The following is a 19,526-nucleotide window of genomic DNA, read 5'->3' on the forward strand; positions in this document are numbered from 1 at the left end:
CTGTATGGCACTTCCGTCCCGAGCAGCACACACAGAGGAAATAAGCCAGGACTGAGTCCCCAGACACTGATCTCCTGGGTTTATCATCCCCAAATGTTCATTAACCAAAAGGAAACGCAGCCAATCAGTTTCACAGGTAATTTTAGGATACCGTCAATCACAGATTCTGATAAGGCAATGTCCAAAGTAGATTTGAAAATCACACTTACCACAATCTGAAGATCTGTTGGCATCCTGCCGACAACGCCAATTTGTAATGGAAACTTCTGTGTCGCTATGCAGTGGGAGTCACCGACTCAGGAAGGAGACACGGGAAGAGCAGTAGCTTTGATGTCAAACACATGATGGTTTATTTGGAGTTAACGGCCGGAGGATTCACATCACAAGTCCAAGAGTCAGAGGTTCTGACTTCACGGTAGAGTTGCCACGTCAATTCTGGAGAGCCTCTCTCTTGCCAGCCCATCTAACTGGTTTCGCAGAGAGTAAACAACATATTTGAGGAGATAGCCTAAACAGTGTGGGAACACAGAGCTACTTGCCTCGGACACTTATGACCTCGAAGATTTTACCTTGGAGTCCACAAATACAGAGAAGGAAGTGTCCCAGTGTACCCACAACACAGACCATCTGTATCCCAGTATTGACCGGTCACAGAATGGGAACAATAACATTATTGGCTAAGCCGCCTGTGTCCTTAAAGAAGGTAAACAGACATCAAGGTTTGTCCTGTATGTTACTAATTGGCGTCTTATGATAATTATTTCCACAACAGTAACCAATAGCAGTCACATTTTCAAGATGTACTGTTTGATTAAACATTGAAGCACAATCTATGATGAGGTTTAAAGAAGAACTTAAAACATGTTTTAAAGAGGAAGAAGCAAGTTACAGTTATGTATAAAGGATGCTTAGAAGAACAGCTATGAGAAAGAGAATGAAGAACTAGTTTAACCTTCATTTAACAACTAGGAGTCAAATGTAAGCTTCATTTTAGAAATACAAAAATAACACATCGTATATAAATATTTGGAAAGGTGGAATGAATGGATTAATATGAGGATCAGAATTCAACAATAAGTAAGGCGTTTGAAGAATCAACCTTTGTGTGTGTGTGTGTGTGTGTGTGTGTGTGTGTGTGTGGCCTAGCATTACTATACTTGTGGGGACCTACATCTGTTTACACACTCACGTGTGGGGACTCGCCTCCCTTATGGGGACATAATGGAGGTCCCCATGAGGGGAATCATTACTTTTAGGGTGAAGACTTGGTTATGGTTAAGGTTAGGATAAGTCTCCAGGAATTGCATGTAATTCAATATAATGTCCCCTGAAGTGATGTATAAATGGTATGTGTGTGTGTGTGTGTGTGTGTTTGTGTGTGTGTGTGTGTGTTTGTAAAGATGCATGTGTTGTGCAAATATTGTCTTTGTTTATTTTTTCCCCAATTTTATTTTTATCGAGACATTTTCACCATAAAATATATACATTGAACGAATGCTGCAAATATGATAAGTAGTTAGGATGCTAAATGTATGCTGATGCACATTTCTGTTTACACCCCCACTCTTGCAGTAAAGTGTATATACTGCACATTACAATAAAAATGTTACTCCTACTGTTACTTAACACCATGAAAACTTGAGGGTAAATGTTTCCTCTTCAATGTTTCACTTCTCTCTGTTTCATCCAGGTGAGTCTCCCTCTGGTTTGATGCATCTAAAATAAATCATGTACAGTTCTGGTGAGTTATTTCTCAGGAAGTTGTTTTGGGTTTGTTTTCATAAATACATCTGAGTGAGAGCTTGCTGACCTTCAGACCAGGTCCTCCTGCTCCTCTGGTTCTTCTGTCTGTTCTGCAGAGACCATGTTCAGGTCTGAGACGTTCTCATACACAGAAAAAGGGTCTAACTGATGGAGAGACAACGAGAGGAGAGTCAAAGGCCATCATTCAAGTACTGAATATGTGATGTGTGACCTCGCTTATCAACAACAGGTAATAACCCATTTCTAGAGTAGGATCTGTCAATGTGGAAATACACATTGGTAGTTCCTTTAACCAGTTTAGCCCTAAGCCTGTTTTTCAGGTCTCAGGCTCGAAAATGACATTCCCAGAACAAATGACCATATCTTCACTTCTAAAAGGGTTAAAATAATAATCTTTTTTCTCAAAGTAATGATAAACCTGTGAGTTGGATGTAGAAAATTCAGAATCAATATAGATGTTTTTATTTTAAAGAAAATTCAGATTGAACATGGTAAAAAACTGTAAATTATAGTGTCCGTCCAAAAAATATGTTGTACTTATAGTGAAAACTAACCTTGGATGATGGGTTAGTAGACTAAAAGCTTTAGGAATCCAAAGTACAACATATAATAAGTACCCTGTATCAAGATTGATGCAAAACAAGTGACATCTGACCTTTTTAGAGAGGTTTAGCAAAAAAAACTTCTTCTGGGGCCATTTGGGTGGATTTTCCTTATCTCTGGCCCCTCTTGTTCGATTTTGACATGTGACATCTCTTTCTGACCGTTAGAGCCAATATAATCCAAGGGGAATCGTCCCGCACACACTCATGTTAAAAAAAAAAATGGCGTCTTCGCGCAAGCGGTTTTGCTCCATAGTGAAGCTGTCTCTAAGTCTGACATCTCAAAACCGAAAAGCAGATTTATTGCTCATGGATTATCAGAAATCATTCAAAGTGACACATACACATTGGATTAACCCAGTGGTTCTCAAACTTTTTCTGTCAGGCCCCCCCTTTGGAGAAAAAAAAAAGTCGGGCCCCCCCCAACACAAATAGTCAGGCTCAGTGGCGGCGCCAGAGATTTATTTTGGGGGTGCTGTGGGGTAGCTTGACGTTTCATAGAGGGTGCTCAAACATTTAGGGTTTCCCATTAATGTACCGGGCGCTACAGTGGAATTTTCTACTGCAACAATCCCCACGCAAATACACAATGGTCCCGCGACTGTTACAATGAAGGCTCGATAATCAGCTCACGGCATATAGGTGTAAGCAGGGGTAAAGTGCTATTTTTATAGGTGGTGTGTGCATGGACCTCACATAGGGGGGTCCGGGGGCAAGCTCCCCCGGGAAGATTTATTTTTAAATATTGAAGTTAAAAGCATCAATCTGGTGCACTTTGAGAGCAACATGGAGAGATCTATGGATACCTCTCTCAACACCCATTTGAAACAGAACTGTAAACAGATTTACTTTTTCTTTATGGATATTTTACAAATCATCCTTTTAAACTTTATTATTTTTTTACTGTCATATAGTATTTCATACCTGTTTTACATTTATTCTCTTATTTTTGTATAATGATCATATAAACGTGTGCCTCGGAAATAATTGTTTACATTAATGGTGACCAAAACGTTTGAGACCCACTGAGATAACACTGACAGAGTCCTTTAGCTCACTCTCAGTCTGACAGAAGAGGACTCTCCTCCACTTTGTTGTTGAAAAAGCTCCTTATATTCGTTAGCATAGCTCGCTAGCACCAGAAGCTAACAACAACGATCTCCAGTAGCCTACCGGTGCGCTCTCTCTCGCTCGTGCACACAAAATGGCTCGTTTCACACACACACACACAGTCGAGCTTTAATGAAACACAGAGACCCAGACGTAATAGTACTGTACTGCATTATATTATTTTCAAATTATGGTTTTTTTTTTTTTAATTTTTTTTTTTTATAACCATTTTTCCTCCTGGTCTCTCGTGCCCCCCCTGGCATGCCTCTGCGCCCCCCAGGGGGGGCGCGCCCCCCACTTTGAGAACCACTGGATTAACCTATGGATTAACTTCAGCATCGTTTTTAATGCCATTGAAGACCACTTTTGACCAGACTACCACACAGGTGAGCCATTTTGCCGTTTTTGGCTAACTAGCTCCATATATTTTGATGTGTGTTCTTGTTATTATCTCCCAGAGTTCGTATGATTGAGTGATAATGAGGATAACCATCGATTCTGTGTCCCCTCACGATGTGAAACGATGGGTTGAGATGTGCAGCAAAGATAAATAATAAGGTTTTGTTAGTGAATTTCGGTGCAGTCATCTGTTAGCATTTTTCGCTCGTTGCTAATTCAGAGGCTCAGCGTTAGCATTGTGTTTTTTTTTTTGCAAAACAAATTAAAATGATCAGTTAGATGAGTTTCTTTCCGTTACATGGATATAAAACATTCATAGTTTATTACATGAACATGCCCCCAGACACTGTTTTCTGCAAGATATTGCAGGAGGCCCCCGGAACCGGGGTCTCTCGGGCTTAACAGGTTAAGAACGTAGTTACTAAGGTAAACAGTGGCGTTTTCTCCCGGAGGCCAAGGGAAGCCAGGCTTCCCCTGTTTTTTCGGATTGTAGTTATAATTTAAATAAATAAATAAAAACACTTTGTTTTGTTTCGATAATTCTCCTTTAATGTGTGTTGCTGCCGGCCCGTCTCTCCCCCATTCTCATTGAGTATTTTACAAAGAGTGAAACAGCGCCCCTCTAGATGTGATGGTGAAACAGTAGATTGCACTCACTGTTGCGAGAGGAGGCCAGCCGAATCTGGCTTCCCTTGGTGAAAAACAATTGAGGGATTGACCAATCAGATGAGGCTCACGTGATGCCCCTGCCAACCTGTGATTGGTCAGGGCCATGCCAAGGGAAGCCAGAAGCCGCTGGCTTCCCTTGCCTCACAATCCAATCAAATCGCATCAATTTAGTGTTGCAGTGACGCGTCCTAAAATCCGGAAGTAAGCTGCTCTCGGTTTCCCTCGACAAAAAAGCAACGGGATTTCTCCATAGGATTTAGGAAAATAGCTCGAAATAAGGTCAGTGGAAAACGAACCTGTTAGATAAATGCAAGTTTTGTTCAGTCGGATAATATCCACATGTCTGCCCTACTTTTATAATTTTCGAATCATAAATCTAATCGATAGAAGATAGATAGCGCCACTCAGGCCCGGACTGGCCATCGGGAGGACCGGGAGGTTTCCCGATGGCCTGGCCTGTTAAGTGGCCTGCTGGCCTGAGGATTTTTTGTTGTATGTATGTAGCCTATTGTGAACGCAACGCTGCGCAAATGTGGGTCTGACTCTGCCTCACAGAGGGTGACTGGCTGTCTACATGATGTGGCCTGCCGACATGGCCACTTTCATACAGATCATACACTAAAGCCCTCATTCAAGCTCGGGAGGGTGTGTATGTGTGGCGGGCGCGAGCGTGCGAGAGAGAAAGCGCGCGCACCAGTTACGTGTATTGTTGTTGTTAGCATCTGGTGCTAGCTAGCGGCGCTAATGGATATAATGAGCTGACTGTCAACAAGGTGGAGGAGAGTCCTCTCCTGTCAGACTGAGAGACTGATAACTACAGCTCAGGTGAGGTAAAGGACTCTGGGTGTTTAGATAGTTAACTTAGTCTGAGTTTTCTCAGTGGGTCTCAAACGGTTTGGTCACCATTTATGTAAACACATATTTCACATGCCCCCGGACCCCCCTAGAGCAGTGCTTCTCAAAGTGTGGTCCGCGGACCACTGGTGGTCCGTGAGCGCCCCCTAGTGGTCCGTGAGTATATTGGTAACATTTCACATTTGAAATTAATTAATTAATTAAAGTTTTCCGCACTCTCGCGGGAATATCTCGGCAATGGAGCGAGCTTAAATTTCACTTTCTATTGCATGATATAGCCCAGATAAATACCTTCATCACACATGTTGCCACTTGTTTGTACCATTTTCAGGCGATTTGTAAAAAACGATGTGTTTTGGGATATTTGTGGAGTTAGGTGGTCCGCGAGTGTTTTTTTATTGGTTAAGTGGTCCTTGGTATGAAAAAGTTTGAGAAACACTGCCCTAGAGGAATTGAGGTCCACCTCCACTTAAAATATGTTCACATGGATAGGTTCCTAAATAGATTTTCAAACATTTTTTAAATAGTAACCCATGTCCATATGTTTATTCTGGGGTAGTAGATTTAAAGTTTAGGGCTATCACTATGGGCAGCAACGCTGTAAATATTGACAAATAAATCCAGGAAAATGGCACAAAAGAAAACTGGTAGTGGCCTGACTGGGTGTATAATTCCCGGCCTGACTTATTGTCCCAGTCCGGCCCTGGCGCTACTGCACCACTCTCACCGCCGTTAGAAAGTAGCAAGCAACTGAAGCAAGTGCAATTATGGAGGGTGGAGATTTGGAGTATTTCATAAAAAATAATTGTACTAAACTTCCGCTACAGCAGCAACAACAGATACAATCTGATGACAGGCCAATGCCCAAACTGGAGCTGTGTACAGCGAGGAAAAAAGGAGCGAATCGGACGTAAAACGTTAAAGGTCTCCTGATTTAGTTTGTGAATGAATGCTTATTAGAGTTTCGGTTGGAGAGTGCGTGCGGACCTGTCGGTTAGATAACAGGCGTGTGTAAGTCCTGCATCTGTATGATACAAATGTGTGTAAAATGATACCGGGTGCTGTAATCACTCATCTGGTTACGATATTACATTGACCACCACACCCCCGACCCAAAAGAAAGGACGTATTATTGGCTTCCCCTAATTTTTTTCCCACGCCACGCTACTGAAGGTAAATGCACATTTTCAAGATGACCCTATTTAACAACAGGTAATAACCAGTTGCTAGAGCACGATCTGTCACTGTCTCACCTCCACAGTCTCTATGGGTTCATTCGCTTCAGTGGTGTAGCTCACAGCCTTCTTCTTCCTGAATTTAATCCAGAAAAAAAACTGATTTATGAATAAAAGGATCATAAAAAACCATCTTTGAGAGTCAGTATAGGCTACAGGGGAACATATCAATGCTGGATATGATTATGTATTTGCAGAGTTACCTCATCCAGAGACAGACAAGGAGCGGAGGAACCAGCACCAGAACCACCAGAACCAACCTGGTGATGTTCATGATCATTGGGGATTTATCTAGAAATGGAGGTAAACAGTTGTGAGATAATTTACTGTAACATACTTTAACTGGAACCTTGAACAAAAACAAGCCTGTTTGCTTTCAGTGAATGTTGGAACGAGCTGCCCATCGACACCAGAACAGCAGAAAGGTAACACAACTTGCGTCGTAGACTGAAAACCAAATCTGTTTCGACTGCACGATGGTGTTAATATAAAACAAATGTATATTTAAAAAACGTCCTATTTCTGTATATTCTTAAAATAGTTTGGCTTCTTTGAACCGAGGTTGGACTGTGAGGAGTTTGAAAAAGCAGCATTTAAAACTAAAATGTTGACTTTAATTAAATGTATTATGTCAACATATTTCACATAACTGTATCAGGATAATAGAATGCAATAATGTTACATTGAAATTCAAAATAATAGGTTCACCTTAATATATGTGGTTCCAACTAACCTAATACAGTTATTTGACCTTTGTTGACATAATACATTTAATTCAATTCAACGGTTCAGTTTTTTCCGTGTGCATAAGTGACCGGAAGTCTTCTCCCTCTGTGCCGCTGCTTGGCACCAGGCCAGCGCACCAATTGTGCGCACCGGCTATTTAAGCTGAGGTGCCAAACTGGGTCTCTCCCGTTTCCACTTCTCCTGTGGCGGCTGCAGCTTGGCGTAGTAACGCAAATTGTTTGGCGTGGCAGCATTCATGTCCTGCTCTCTACCGGACAGGTAAAGCACTGTGCAGTCTGTCATTTATTCATGGTCACAAGCTACACACTGCTGACACTTTCCTATCTTAGCGCAGCTAACGTCGTTAGAGGAGGCATTTGCCCCGCCAGAGGCTCCGTGATAGCAGCGTTGCACACTGTTGGTGAGTGCCGTTGTCTGCTCTCTTTAAAATCTGCTGCGTAGTTCCCCTGCCTTATCGATTATTTATGTCACAGCGGGATTTGGCCGTGGGATTTGCAGGTCTCATTCCCTCCCTTGTCGGCTCTGTGGCTGCGCCTGGCTGCACAGGGTGGTACGTATGAGCCCCCCCCCCCCCCCATTCATTCAGATTTGGTGTATTTTGTTGTTTACTTTTGTTTATCCTTTTGTCAGAACTATAACATGTTATCCTGTGCCGGATAGGTGCTGTGGGCCTGAGGCGGCAGACTCCCTGGTGGTGGCAGTGGTTTTCTTCACGTATCCGTTTTGAGTGGTGTGCAGTGTCACGGGTGATTTATTTTGGACTCCTTACTCCCCTTTTTGTTAACTGCCGCCGTGGTAAGCCAAGCCCTGTCCGTTTCCCCAAAGTGGGTATTTTATTCAAATGTATTTTGTGTGGTGTTTTTAGATATTTTGTATGTTATAAATAAAACTGTATTCTGACCCTTAAAACTGTCTCTGCCCGTGGTGTAAAACAAACCTGATTGTTCTTATCAGCATTAGACCTTTATAATTTCCTGGGGGCGAAACTCCCCCAGGTGGCGTTGTCCGCAACCGACTCCTAACACCTACCCTCACCACACCGCCACACATACAACTCCTAAAATCTCCTGAGGCTGCTCAGTGAATTTTATCCAACTAATAGCCGAGAATAGCTGAGGGAAGTTTGTAGTTATGATCAGTAAAATATCCCCCTGTAGATTTAACCTTATAATGAACTGTTTCACTCACATTTCACATCAATAAACAACTTTTCCGATGTCCTCCTCCCCAGCTTGTTCTCAGCTGTACAGAAATACTCTCCAGAGTCAGAGGCCTGCATGGAGCTGAAGACAAGCTGTGGTTCTTCATTCAGAATAGAAGAGTATGAAGTTTCATCCTTGTACCAGGTGTAGTTAGCTGCTGGGTTAGCATCACTGCTACAGGTCAGAGTCACTGAACTGCCCTCCTCTATCTCAGCAGAGGGACTCACTGACACAGAGGGAGGCTTTGGAGCATCTGGAGGAAATGTGGAAACAAAACTCAGTCATAAAATAATAGAGCTGAAAAAGTAGTAATGATCAGTACAACCTTCCCTTGCCATACATGGACAGATTCAACCTTTAAATAAGTTGTTTGACTCACATTTCACATCAATAAAGACATTTTCAGATGTCTTCCTCCCCATCATGTTCTCAGCTGTACAGAAATACTCTCCAGAGTCAGAGGCCTGCGTAGAGCTGAAGACAATCTGATGTTCTTCATTCAGAATAGAAGAGTATGAAGTTTCATCCTTGTACCAGGTGTAGTTAGCTGCTGGGTTAGCATCACTGCTACAGGTCAGAGTCACTGAACTGCCCTCCTCTATCTCAGCAGAGGGACTCACTGACACAGAGGGAGGCTTTGGAGCATCTGGAGGAGAAAAGGTGTAGAAATACAACTATGAATGTATAAGGCAAAATCAAACTAGCTTGTCTTTAGTGCCCCCTACTAGAAGAGGCAGCACACCTTAACGATAATGACAAAGTGCAAAAACAGAAGACGTTAAAGAGGCCCTGTTATGCTTTTAGGGGTTTCTCTTTCCTGTAGTGTGTCATATAGATTTGAGTGCATGTAAATGGTCTGCAAAGGCTAAAATCCCTGTGTTCCTGCAGAGGGAGTTTATCTCCATCAGGGAGAGCGCCAGCGCTCCAACACATTGTACGTGATAGACTGAGGGGCGGAACATCTCTAAGCGGTTGATCACAACAGAGCCGGCCAGATAACCAATCAGAGCAGACTGGGCTCTGGTTTCAGACAGAGGGTGAAAAGAGGTGCTGCAGCACAGGCAGTATGAGAAAAATAAAGAGCTTTTTGAACATTAAAGCATGGAGACATGTCCCAGTAGAGACAGGAAATACAAATATGAACCTGAGAAGGAGCATAAAATGTCCTCTTTAAAACAGTGCAGTGAACTCACACACTGAAGGAGAACGGTGATTCTCTTGTCCGTTTAAAGCACAGGAATAGATGTCTGCTGAACCAAAGTTGACTAAACCAGAGTAAGATATTCCTGTCCAAAGTTCCTCTCCATTCTTGTACCAGATGTAGGAAGTATTATCAGGTACATGACAGCTGGTCTGACACTTCAGCTCTGCCTGGCCTGAATACGCTCTGCTCACCTTCAACTGGAGATCTGGATTTGTGAAGAAGAAACAGGAACAAAACTCTCAACATACGTGCAAAAACCACTAAACATTTGGAAATATAAAACATGAGTGTTACCTGTGACAGACAAAGTGACTCCAGGTGAACCAATATATGATCCACCTTTTTGGATGATTATTCTGAACTTGTACTCAGCTGAGTCGCTCTCTCTCAGGTTTCTGATTCTCAGAGTGCAGATGTTGTTTTCACAGCGATCCTCTACACGACCTGCATACTCTGAGTCTGTGGTCAGATCTACAGGTTCACCATCTTTCTGTTTAGTGAACCAGAACGTTTTCTCAACTATGGTAAACCACACTTTGAATGGGTATGTGTAGGTGCATCTCATTTCCACTGTTGATCCTTTTACTGCACAGATCTCAGTAGAAGAGTAAGTCACTCCCCAGTCATCCTGACCCTGAACCACTGAAACACAGAGCACAACAGAAACTATAATCAGACTCATATCAACATCAAGAGACACATTTTCGTTGGTGAAGCTGCTTAGTCCTGCAGATTTATATTATTTTACATTACATTATATTACATTGCATTTAGCTGACGCTTTTATCCAAAGCGACTCACAATAAGTGCATTAGACCAAGAAGATACAAACTAGAAGAAAACAGAATCATATAAGTACATCAGGTTTCATAGAGCCAAAACATTTCAAGTGCTACTCAACTGGCTTTAGATAAGCCAGTCCTTAGTTAGTATGTAAGTGCTTTGTTAGTAATTGTAATGCTCAAAGTGGAGTCGAAAGAGATGAGTTTTCAGTCTGCGCCGGAAGGTGTGTAAGCTTTCTGCTGTCCTGATGTCAATGGGGAGCTCATTCCACCATCTTGGAGCCAGGATAGCAAACCCACGTGTTTTTGCTGATGGGAACTTGGGTCCCCCTCGCAGCGAGGGTGCAGCGAGCCGTTTGGCTGATGCAGAGCGGAGTGCACGCGCTGGGGTGTACGGTTTAACCATGTCCTGGATGTAGGAAGGGCCAGATCCATTCGCAGCATGGTACGCAAGTACCATTGTCTTGAAGTAGATTCTAGCAGTTACCGGAAGCCAGTGAAGGGAGCGGAGGAGCGGAGTGGTGTGGGAGAACTTAGGAAGGTTTAAGACCAGACAAGCCGCTGCATTCTGGATGAGCTGCAGAGGTCGGATGGCACATGCAGGTAGACCAGCCAGGAGGGAGTTGCAGTAGTCTAGGTGTGAGATGACGAGAGCCTGGACCAGAACCTGAAGAAGAAAAAGCAGCTGTCTTATCAAGGTTGAGCTTGAGGTGGTAGGGCAGACATCCACCGAGAGATGTCTGCTAGACAAGCAGAGATGCGTGCGACGACCTGGGTTTCTGAACAGGGAAAGGACCGAATTAATTGGGTGTCATCCGCGTAGCAATGGTATGAAAAATCATGTGGGCTAATGACAAATCCGAGCTTTTTTGTGTACAGAGAGAAGAGGAGGGGACTAAGGACAGAGCCCTGAGGAACCCCTGTAGTTAATTGACAAGGGTCGGACTCGGACCCTCTCCAAGTAACCCTGTAGGTGCGGTCTTCGAGGTATGAGGTGAGGAGGGAAAGTACAGAGCCTGAAACTCCAAGTTCTTGGAGAGTGTGAAGGAGGATCTGATGGTTCACCGTGTTGAATGCAGCAGACAGGTCCAGAAGGATGATGACGGAGGAGAGGGAGGCTGCTTTAGCAGTGTGCAGTTCCTCAGAGACAGCAAGGAGGGCAGTTTCTGTGGAGTGACCTGCCTTGAAACCAGACTGGTGCGGATCCAGAAGGTTGTTCTGATGGAGATAGCAGGAGAGTTGTCTAAAGACAGCGCGTTCAAGTGTTTTAGACGGGAACGGGAGGAGAGAGACAGGCCTGTAGTTTATAACATCTGACGGGTTGAGAGTGGGTTTCTTTAGAAGAGGGTTTACTCTTGCCTCCTTGAGAGTGTTTGGAAAGTGATCAGAAGTTAGAGAAGTATTGATGAGATGGGTGAGAAACAGTAGAATATCAGGAGGGATAGTTTGAAGGAGGTTTGATGGTATAGGGTCCAAACCTTTTTTTCAAATTAGTTAACGAAGTCGCTTGGAAAATAGTTTTTTGGAATTGGAATAGGAAGAATGGATCTTATCTTGAAAGAAAGTGCTTTTTGCCTGAGAGATCGAAGAAGAGAAAGAGGAGAGGAGAGCTTGATAGGTTAGGACAGGGGTCGGCAACCCGCGGCTTTCGAGCCGCATGTGGCTCTTTAAGCCCTCTACTCTGGTTCCCTTGAGCTTAGACAAAAATAAGAAGGAAATACAAATATTTGTAGGACTTTTTATATTTTGTTGCACTAAAAAACGGTTTTAATTAGGTCAACTAAAATATGCGTCATATCCTGCTATGGTCCCGCCAGCGCCTTTTCTTGCAGGTGGATAACCTGACCCCCGGCTCGATGAGCGAGCTATGGATAAATCAAATAAAAGTATCGGAGACACACAGAGGGTTTAATCCTGCATGGACAGAGTTATCTGCTTTCACAGCAAACGATGCTGGCTTACCGGGATGTTTGATATGTGGAGAGAAGTTCTCAAAGGTGCTGCAGCCTTTACGTATTGGAGGAAAAACAAGGAAGAAGAAGACAGCTGACGATCTGCAGTCATAATTCAATCAGTAAACTCTTTTTAGGGTGCAGCTATATGTTTTATTTATTTCAAAGTGGGCCCATTTTAATTGTATTAATTTTCTTCAAATGTGCAGAGGACTCCCCAAGTGCTGTGTTGATTTATTTTAAAGTTGGCTTGTGTATTTCTTTTTGATTCTCCTTATAGGAGTTATTTGTTTATTATTAGAGGTAAAAGTTTTCTATAATGTAATAAATACTAAATGCAAAAAAACTGTAGTTTTTGTCTATGATGTAACAACATATACGGGAAATAATTTGCTTGGGTATTCAACCTTTGACACAGTTCATTATTTTCTCCTCTCACTGTCTCCTTTCCCACGTCATAGGTCTACGGCCTTGGGTATTGCTGCTATCTCTCTTAAGGAGGGGCAGCTTGGGCGCATTGTTGTTGCCAGTCTATGACCGAGCACAAGCCGCCATGAGGTAGTTTACTGTTCAGGGACGAAGGTTCCCTGACGCGCATTCTTTCCTATGGACGAGAGCTCTAGTTAGATTCAGGGTCCATAATGTTTAGTCTCACTGATGAAGAATGTTGATTATTACACTCCGAACTAGTTAAAACCTCGAGCTGCATAAAGAGTTCTTCAGAATTGGTTTGGCAACCGCTGTGTCAACTCGTGACTGTGGTGGCTGTACTCTTCCAGCCGCCTCCCTTGTGTTTGTTTTCCCTTTCCCTGTCTGTGTTTGTGTGGGCGTGGTGGCTGTCACTCCTGGCTCCCGGCTCAAACCTCCACCTGCTGTAATCAGCTGTGCACGCTCCCCTACTACACACCTGATTCAGCATTTACAAATGCCATATCAGCGGAGGCTCCACAACCTGTCAGCGCCAGATCGTTGTTTAACCCACAGTGGTAAAACTCTCAGCCTTCTTAGCCTTAGCATTATTAGCTATTTTCCTCAACACCGTATATTCTTCTTACGTGTTCTTCTTGTGCTCCAGGATCACTCTCCGGCCGCCGTGCTGTCATCACCAGCCGGATTACTCTCCATGCTCCTCCACCTCAAAATAAATCTTTTTCCAACACTCTGCCTTGTCCTGCGTTTGGGTCCTCTCGGAAAACGTAACAGTGACACACCACCTGTCTTGTCAACTCTCCGGCCGTAATTCCAAATAAACCGTCAGTGTTTGACATCAAAGCTCCAGCTCTCCTCGTGTCTCTCTGAGTCCTGACTCTCCATTGCTACAGAAGTTTCCCTTACAACAACTTTATAAGCTATCAAGCTATCAAATATGTTTTGCGGCTCCAGGCAAAACAAATTGGTGGGAAAGGGGGCAAAATGGCTCTTTTGGTCAAAAAGGCTGCAGACCCCTGGGTTAGGAGGTCGTCAGGGTGTTTGGATTTCCACCATTTCCGCTCTGCTGCCCTAAGGATGGTTCTATTAGCACGCATTGCGTCATTTAGCCAGGGAGCAGGAGGGGACTGGCGAGCCTGCCGAGTTGTGAGAGGACATAGAGAGTCCAGAGAGGATGAGAGAGTAGAGAGGAGAGTTTCTGCAGCAGAGTTTGGAGGCAGGAGTTGGAACGAGTCAGAGGAAGGGAGGGCTGAGAGCACTGATGAGGCAAAGGTAGTGGGGGAGAGGGAACGAAGGTTACGGCGGACAGGTGCAGGATGAGAAGAGATTAGTTTGTTATGTTTGGAAAGGGGTAGAGAGAATGAAATGATAAAGTGATTGGATGTGTGGAGCGGGTTTACAGAGAGGTTAGAAGTAGTGCAGGTCCTTGAGAATATGAGATCGAGGACATTGCCAGCTTTATGAGTTGGTGGGGATGGAGACAGTGAGAAAGCAAAGGCAGTTAAAAGAGATGTTAGTTCAGCTATATTCCCTGTCTGGAGGTTGAAGTCTCCGAGAAGTACAGCGGGAGTGCCAGTTTCAGGGATGTGTGAGAGGAGATTATCTAATTCCTCCAAGAAGTCCCCCAAGGTGCCTGGTGGACGGTAGAGAACAACAATGGTTAATTGTATAGGATGGGTTACAGCAACGGCATGGAATTCAAAGGTGGAAGGAGTGAAGTTAGGTAGCTTGAAGAGGGAGAAGCTCTATTTGGGAGAGAGCAGGAGACCAGTGCCACCTCCTCTGCCAGTGGGTCTGGGTCAACCCGATATCACGGCAAGACGTGAACATGTGACGATTTACCATGTTGGGAGACGTGAATATGTCACGATTTCGTCCCTTCAAACGTGACAGTTACACGGTATTGTTAACCCATGTTGACCAGTGGAGAAATAACCGGAAATGCCAAGCAAATGCTACCCCGACGTAATGATTTATTTTGTAATAGTCACACTCGATTACGCCGATTTTCTTTTTGCCCCAGCTGGTCGACACCTCTTTTAGCAGAAACAAAGGCTACATTAATGTATTAAATCGATTTGTGTGGATGTGGAACCGGAAACAGATGTAGGCAAGATCCTCAGCTCGATGATTGGATGGTTTAGCCGCAATGCATGCTGGGATTTGGTGTTTATGTGATGTCAAATCTGAAAACGTTTTTTAAAAATAAAATAATACTTTATTCCGAGTGTGCTTGCTTTTCTCTTTGAAAGTCATCACATAACGGCATTGTAATACACGGTTCGGCTGAGAGAATTACGGCAGATATGTAAAGGCCCTGACACACCAGGCCGATTTCGGCTGTTTTCGTAAGTCGGGAGACGAAGCGTGTCCTGTCGCCCAAACTCAATTTGGTATGTCCCGCACCGTCGACCGTGACACGCCTTATTTGGACTGCCTGTCCCGATGCATGGCCGATGCATCGGGTCTGGCAGTCGGACCAAACAATCACTCTGATTGGCTGTTCAGCTAGCGAATCAGTGCATGAGAAGCGAAACGGAAGTGAGGGACGTAAACAAACGATTTAAGAAGGCACACACAGACTGATATTCATTTTCATCTCATCATGGCGATCTGGAATGACGCAAACGAAGACCTGCTCATCACATTGATCCAGGAGAGGCCAGCTCTGTACGACATCACAGAGAAAAGGTACTCGAACCGAGTAGTGAAAACCGGACTCTGGCGAGAGATTGAAACGCAACTTGGTTTCTCGGGTAAGATTATCTTTTTCATCAATTGAGCTCTTTAGCAGATATTGTTGGCTTTTTATTGTTTGCCAGCGTACAGTGACGTTAACGTGAAATGTAATTTGTTATTTCAACCTTGTGTTTTGTTGTTATCTTGTTGCTAGCTGTTGCTAGCTGTGCAGTTTGGCACTGCATATAGATATGAATTGGACATGCTAACTAGCCACAATGCTTACATCGTTTATTTGTGTGCTTCAGAGAAAGAGCTGAGGAAGAAGTGGGATTCTCTCCGAACCCAGTACACCCGGTACAGGAGACTTGCCCCTTCGGGTAGTTGTGGAGCACCAAAGACGGGCAGACAGCAGTGGATCATAACCAGGCTGCAGTTTGCACACGCTATTTGTTGTTGTTTATATCACGCAGTCTGTTCTTCTTCTCTGTCTTCCGGTTGTTGCCTATTTTTTATGACGAATACACACTACCGCCGCCTGCTGGTAAGGAGAGTTATTGCCACTCACGCACTGAAGTCTTTGCTGTGTGTTCCCGTGCGACACATGGCCAAGACGCAGGAGAACACCGCGACGCAACAGCCGACGTCGGCGTCGGCGAGTCCTCTGGTGACTGCTTGGTGTGTCAGGGCCTTAATATTGAATGCAGCCGAACCGTGTATTACAATGGCGTTTGTTTCTGCTAAAAGAGGTGTCGACCAGCTGGGGCAACAAGAAAATCGGTGTAATCGAGTGTGACTATTACAAAATAAATCATTACGTCGGGGTAGCATTTGCTTGGCATTTCCGGTTATTTCTCCACTGGTTACCATGGGTTAACAATACCGTGTAACTGTCACGTTTGAAGGGACAAAGTTGTGACATCTTCACGTCTCCCAGCATGGTAAATCGTCACATATTCACGTCTTGCCGTGATACCGGGTTGGTCTGGGTGTATGGGAGAAGGAATATGCTGTGGAGAGAGCTGCTGGGGTGGATGTGTTGGATGGAGTAATCCAGGTCTCAGTGATGCGGCTTTCACACCAGCGCTTTTCCCCTTTCTAGCTCCGAGTGGGAGCTTTTCTAGTTCAGCTCCGGTTTCCCTTTTCTGCTCCCGCTCTGTTCACACCGCCCAGAGCTGCCGCTGCTGCGTCATGACGTCACTGTTTACGTGCCTGCTTCATAAAATCCAAACCGCGCGGAAATCCCTCACATCGACAACAACAACAATGGCCGATTGTATTGAAGTGCTGTTCGCTTTGGTTATCCTCTTACGAAACGAGGGACGACTTTACTTGGAACTTTACAAACATCACATGCGAAATGCAAGACTTCTTTGTGGTCTTCAGCATCAACGACGAATCTGCCCCCGCCCCCGCCTCGACGTAAGAGAGACGTAAGCGACGCCGCCTCTTCGCTCCGAAGCTCTTGCCTCTAGACCGAAAATTTTTTGGAGCTGGAAGTGAACCAGATTCCGGAGCTAAGAGGCGGCGCCTCTGCAGTGTGAACAGGAAAAACCGGTACTTTTCAGGCTCCAGCTCCGAGCCGGAGCTGAAAACGCGTTGGTGTGAAAGGGGCATGAGAGCAAGGAAATCCAGAGACTGCAGGGAGGCGTAGCCAGAAATGAAGTCAGCCTTAGGAACAGCTGACTGGCAGTTCCACAGGCCACCTGAAACTAGATGTTGGATCTCAGTGGAGCATGTGGGATAGACGAGAGCAGGGCGGTTATAGCGATCAGGAGATGCACGGGGCCAGTGATAATTGCGAGAAGACACATGAACAGGTCTTATTTCTACCTTTTTGCCTTCATTGGATGGACCCCCTTTTTGTACATGGCTTTCTCTAACAGGTGAGCTACATGAGCGCCCCCTGTTGTTTTATTTGACTAAACTGAGCCTAGGGTTGAGGTTGAATTGTCATCAAAAATCAGGTCCTATTGGTAAGGTTGAGCAGTGCAGGGTAGACCTAAGTGCAGACAGAGGAATGTTTTGACTGAAAATAAACTTAATTCAAGGATTATTGGATAAATGCAAAACCCACAAGTACTCTCATTCCCTCTCATCGCAAAAACAACCCACCAATCCCAGAACTTAAATACATACATGACCAATCAAGAGACAAGACACAGCTGGGGACAATACTTGTGCACCGATTATTTTCATAAACTTAGCTTCTTCTGTATTCTGAGGGGCATTCACTGCCTTAAAATAGAAAGAGATGTACAGTACCTTGTGCAGAGAGAAGGAAGACTACAAATCCTCTCACTGGTAAACTCATAGCTGCTCCTCGCGTCTCTGATGATAAATCAGTTAGATCACATAATGGAGAAATAGGACGGTTCCTCTGTCAATGTGCTAAAAAACTACGTTTCCTTCCTCTTTACAGTTTGAAAATAGGGATGCTTAAAATAAGGCTTTAGGTTAGAATGAAGAACTTATTCCTGCTATGGTTTTGCAAATGATGCATTTTCTTTTGGATGAAAATGGGTGACTCACAATTCAACATTGCAATCCCTGAAACCCCACAGATCCTAAAAACAGGAACAAACACATTGCATGGTGGTTTTGTTGTGAACATCATCATTAATGTTAGATCTGCTCTTCACCTGTAGTATTATGGTCTGAGGTGCAGGGTGTGCAGAGATCTCAGTAGAAGTGTGACTAACCAGCCTGTCTTTCTGATGCTTTACCAGAAACTCTTATAAGACCATATGTGTTCAAAGATGTACCCCTTGCCCTCTACAGCTCATATTTTGTAACGCACTGTGATGGAAATGAGATGTGTGTGAGAAATCCTGTGTTTTAATCATTTGCAAATAACAAACTACTGATGTCTTATAAATGATGCCTGATGAGGACTGAACTGGATCTGCTGAAGTTTAATTTTTAGTATTAATATGAATATAATTCATACAGAGAATATTCAGCCAAGCTTAACATAGACATTTATCACTTTTTTAATGTATATTTATTAACTCTCAATTGATAAAAATAGCACAGTAGACAGTTACATTACAGACGGACAACCAAACATATTGGTCTCTTGGAAAGCAGCAAGATTACTTTTCCAAAAGCTAAATAAAAAGTATTAAAATTAAGCTGAGTCACATTTGTATAGTTGTTTACACTTTAGACTCTATAACAATTCAAAAAAGAGAAGGAAACCAATAGCAAGATGTACTGTTTGATTAAACATTGAAGCACAATCTATGATGAGGTTTAAAGAAGAACTTAAACATTTTTTAAAAGAGGAAGAAGCAAGTTACAGTATTGACTGTATTGAAGTGAACATGTATTATTTGGGACTGTTTTCAAGTAATCCTATATATATATATAACCTTCTCACTCACACTCACTGACCCAGATACCAGCACACACACATATTCTTTTCAAGGTTCTTTCTGGGGCCAATATAATCTCAGGCACCAATATATCTGTGTACAATGTTTGATTGTCTGGGAAAGAATAGTTTGTGTGAAATATTCCTTGGGAAAGTAAAGGAGTGAACTCAGGTGAAAGATAAAGATTGACTCTGTCCTTGTTTACTTCCGAAGCTGTCACGCTCTGTTCAGAAGTAAAATACTTTTCCCCAGAACTCTGATTCGCTGTATTGGGCCCGACCCGAAGTGAATCCAACCAGTAAGAACACCTAGGGGAGTGAGCAACCAACACAACTCCTCCCCACGGACTCTCTGATTCGCTTAGGAGTGAAATCGACCAATTAGAGATTTGGGGGGGCGGAGCAACCGGCATAACTCTGCCCCCAAATATATCTATGTTTCTGACTGGCTGGTCCCGATATCTGTATCGCACAGCAGTAGAACTGGGAGTCCAGAGTACTCTGTAACTTGTATTGGTGTT

At 43.8% G+C, this 19,526-nt stretch overlaps 1 protein-coding gene across 2 annotated transcripts; it reads right to left on the reverse strand.

Annotated features, from left to right (window-relative positions):
- Window positions 1-1,343: 1,343 nt before the first annotated feature.
- On the reverse strand, window positions 1,344-17,971 carry LOC117560217 (B-cell receptor CD22-like). Of its 2 annotated transcripts, XM_034237059.1 has the most exons (9): window positions 17,895-17,971; window positions 10,082-10,429; window positions 9,777-9,992; window positions 8,963-9,229; window positions 8,570-8,836; window positions 6,838-6,925; window positions 6,653-6,710; window positions 1,811-1,908; window positions 1,344-1,716 (listed from the first exon to the last, which is right to left on the reverse strand). In XM_034237059.1, exons 1-8 carry the CDS (start codon window positions 17,941-17,943, stop codon window positions 1,813-1,815), a joined length of 1,389 nt encoding a protein of 462 aa, XP_034092950.1. In that variant the 5' UTR covers window positions 17,944-17,971; the 3' UTR covers window positions 1,344-1,716; window positions 1,811-1,812. The 2 variants fall into 2 exon arrangements, with proteins under 2 accessions (XP_034092950.1, XP_034092951.1); XM_034237060.1 differs by lacking the exon at window positions 8,963-9,229.
- Window positions 17,972-19,526: the final 1,555 nt, after the last annotated feature.

The sequence above is a fragment of the Gymnodraco acuticeps genome, unplaced genomic scaffold (genome assembly GCF_902827175.1).
Source record: "Gymnodraco acuticeps unplaced genomic scaffold, fGymAcu1.1, whole genome shotgun sequence".
NCBI lineage: Eukaryota > Metazoa > Chordata > Actinopteri > Perciformes > Bathydraconidae > Gymnodraco > Gymnodraco acuticeps.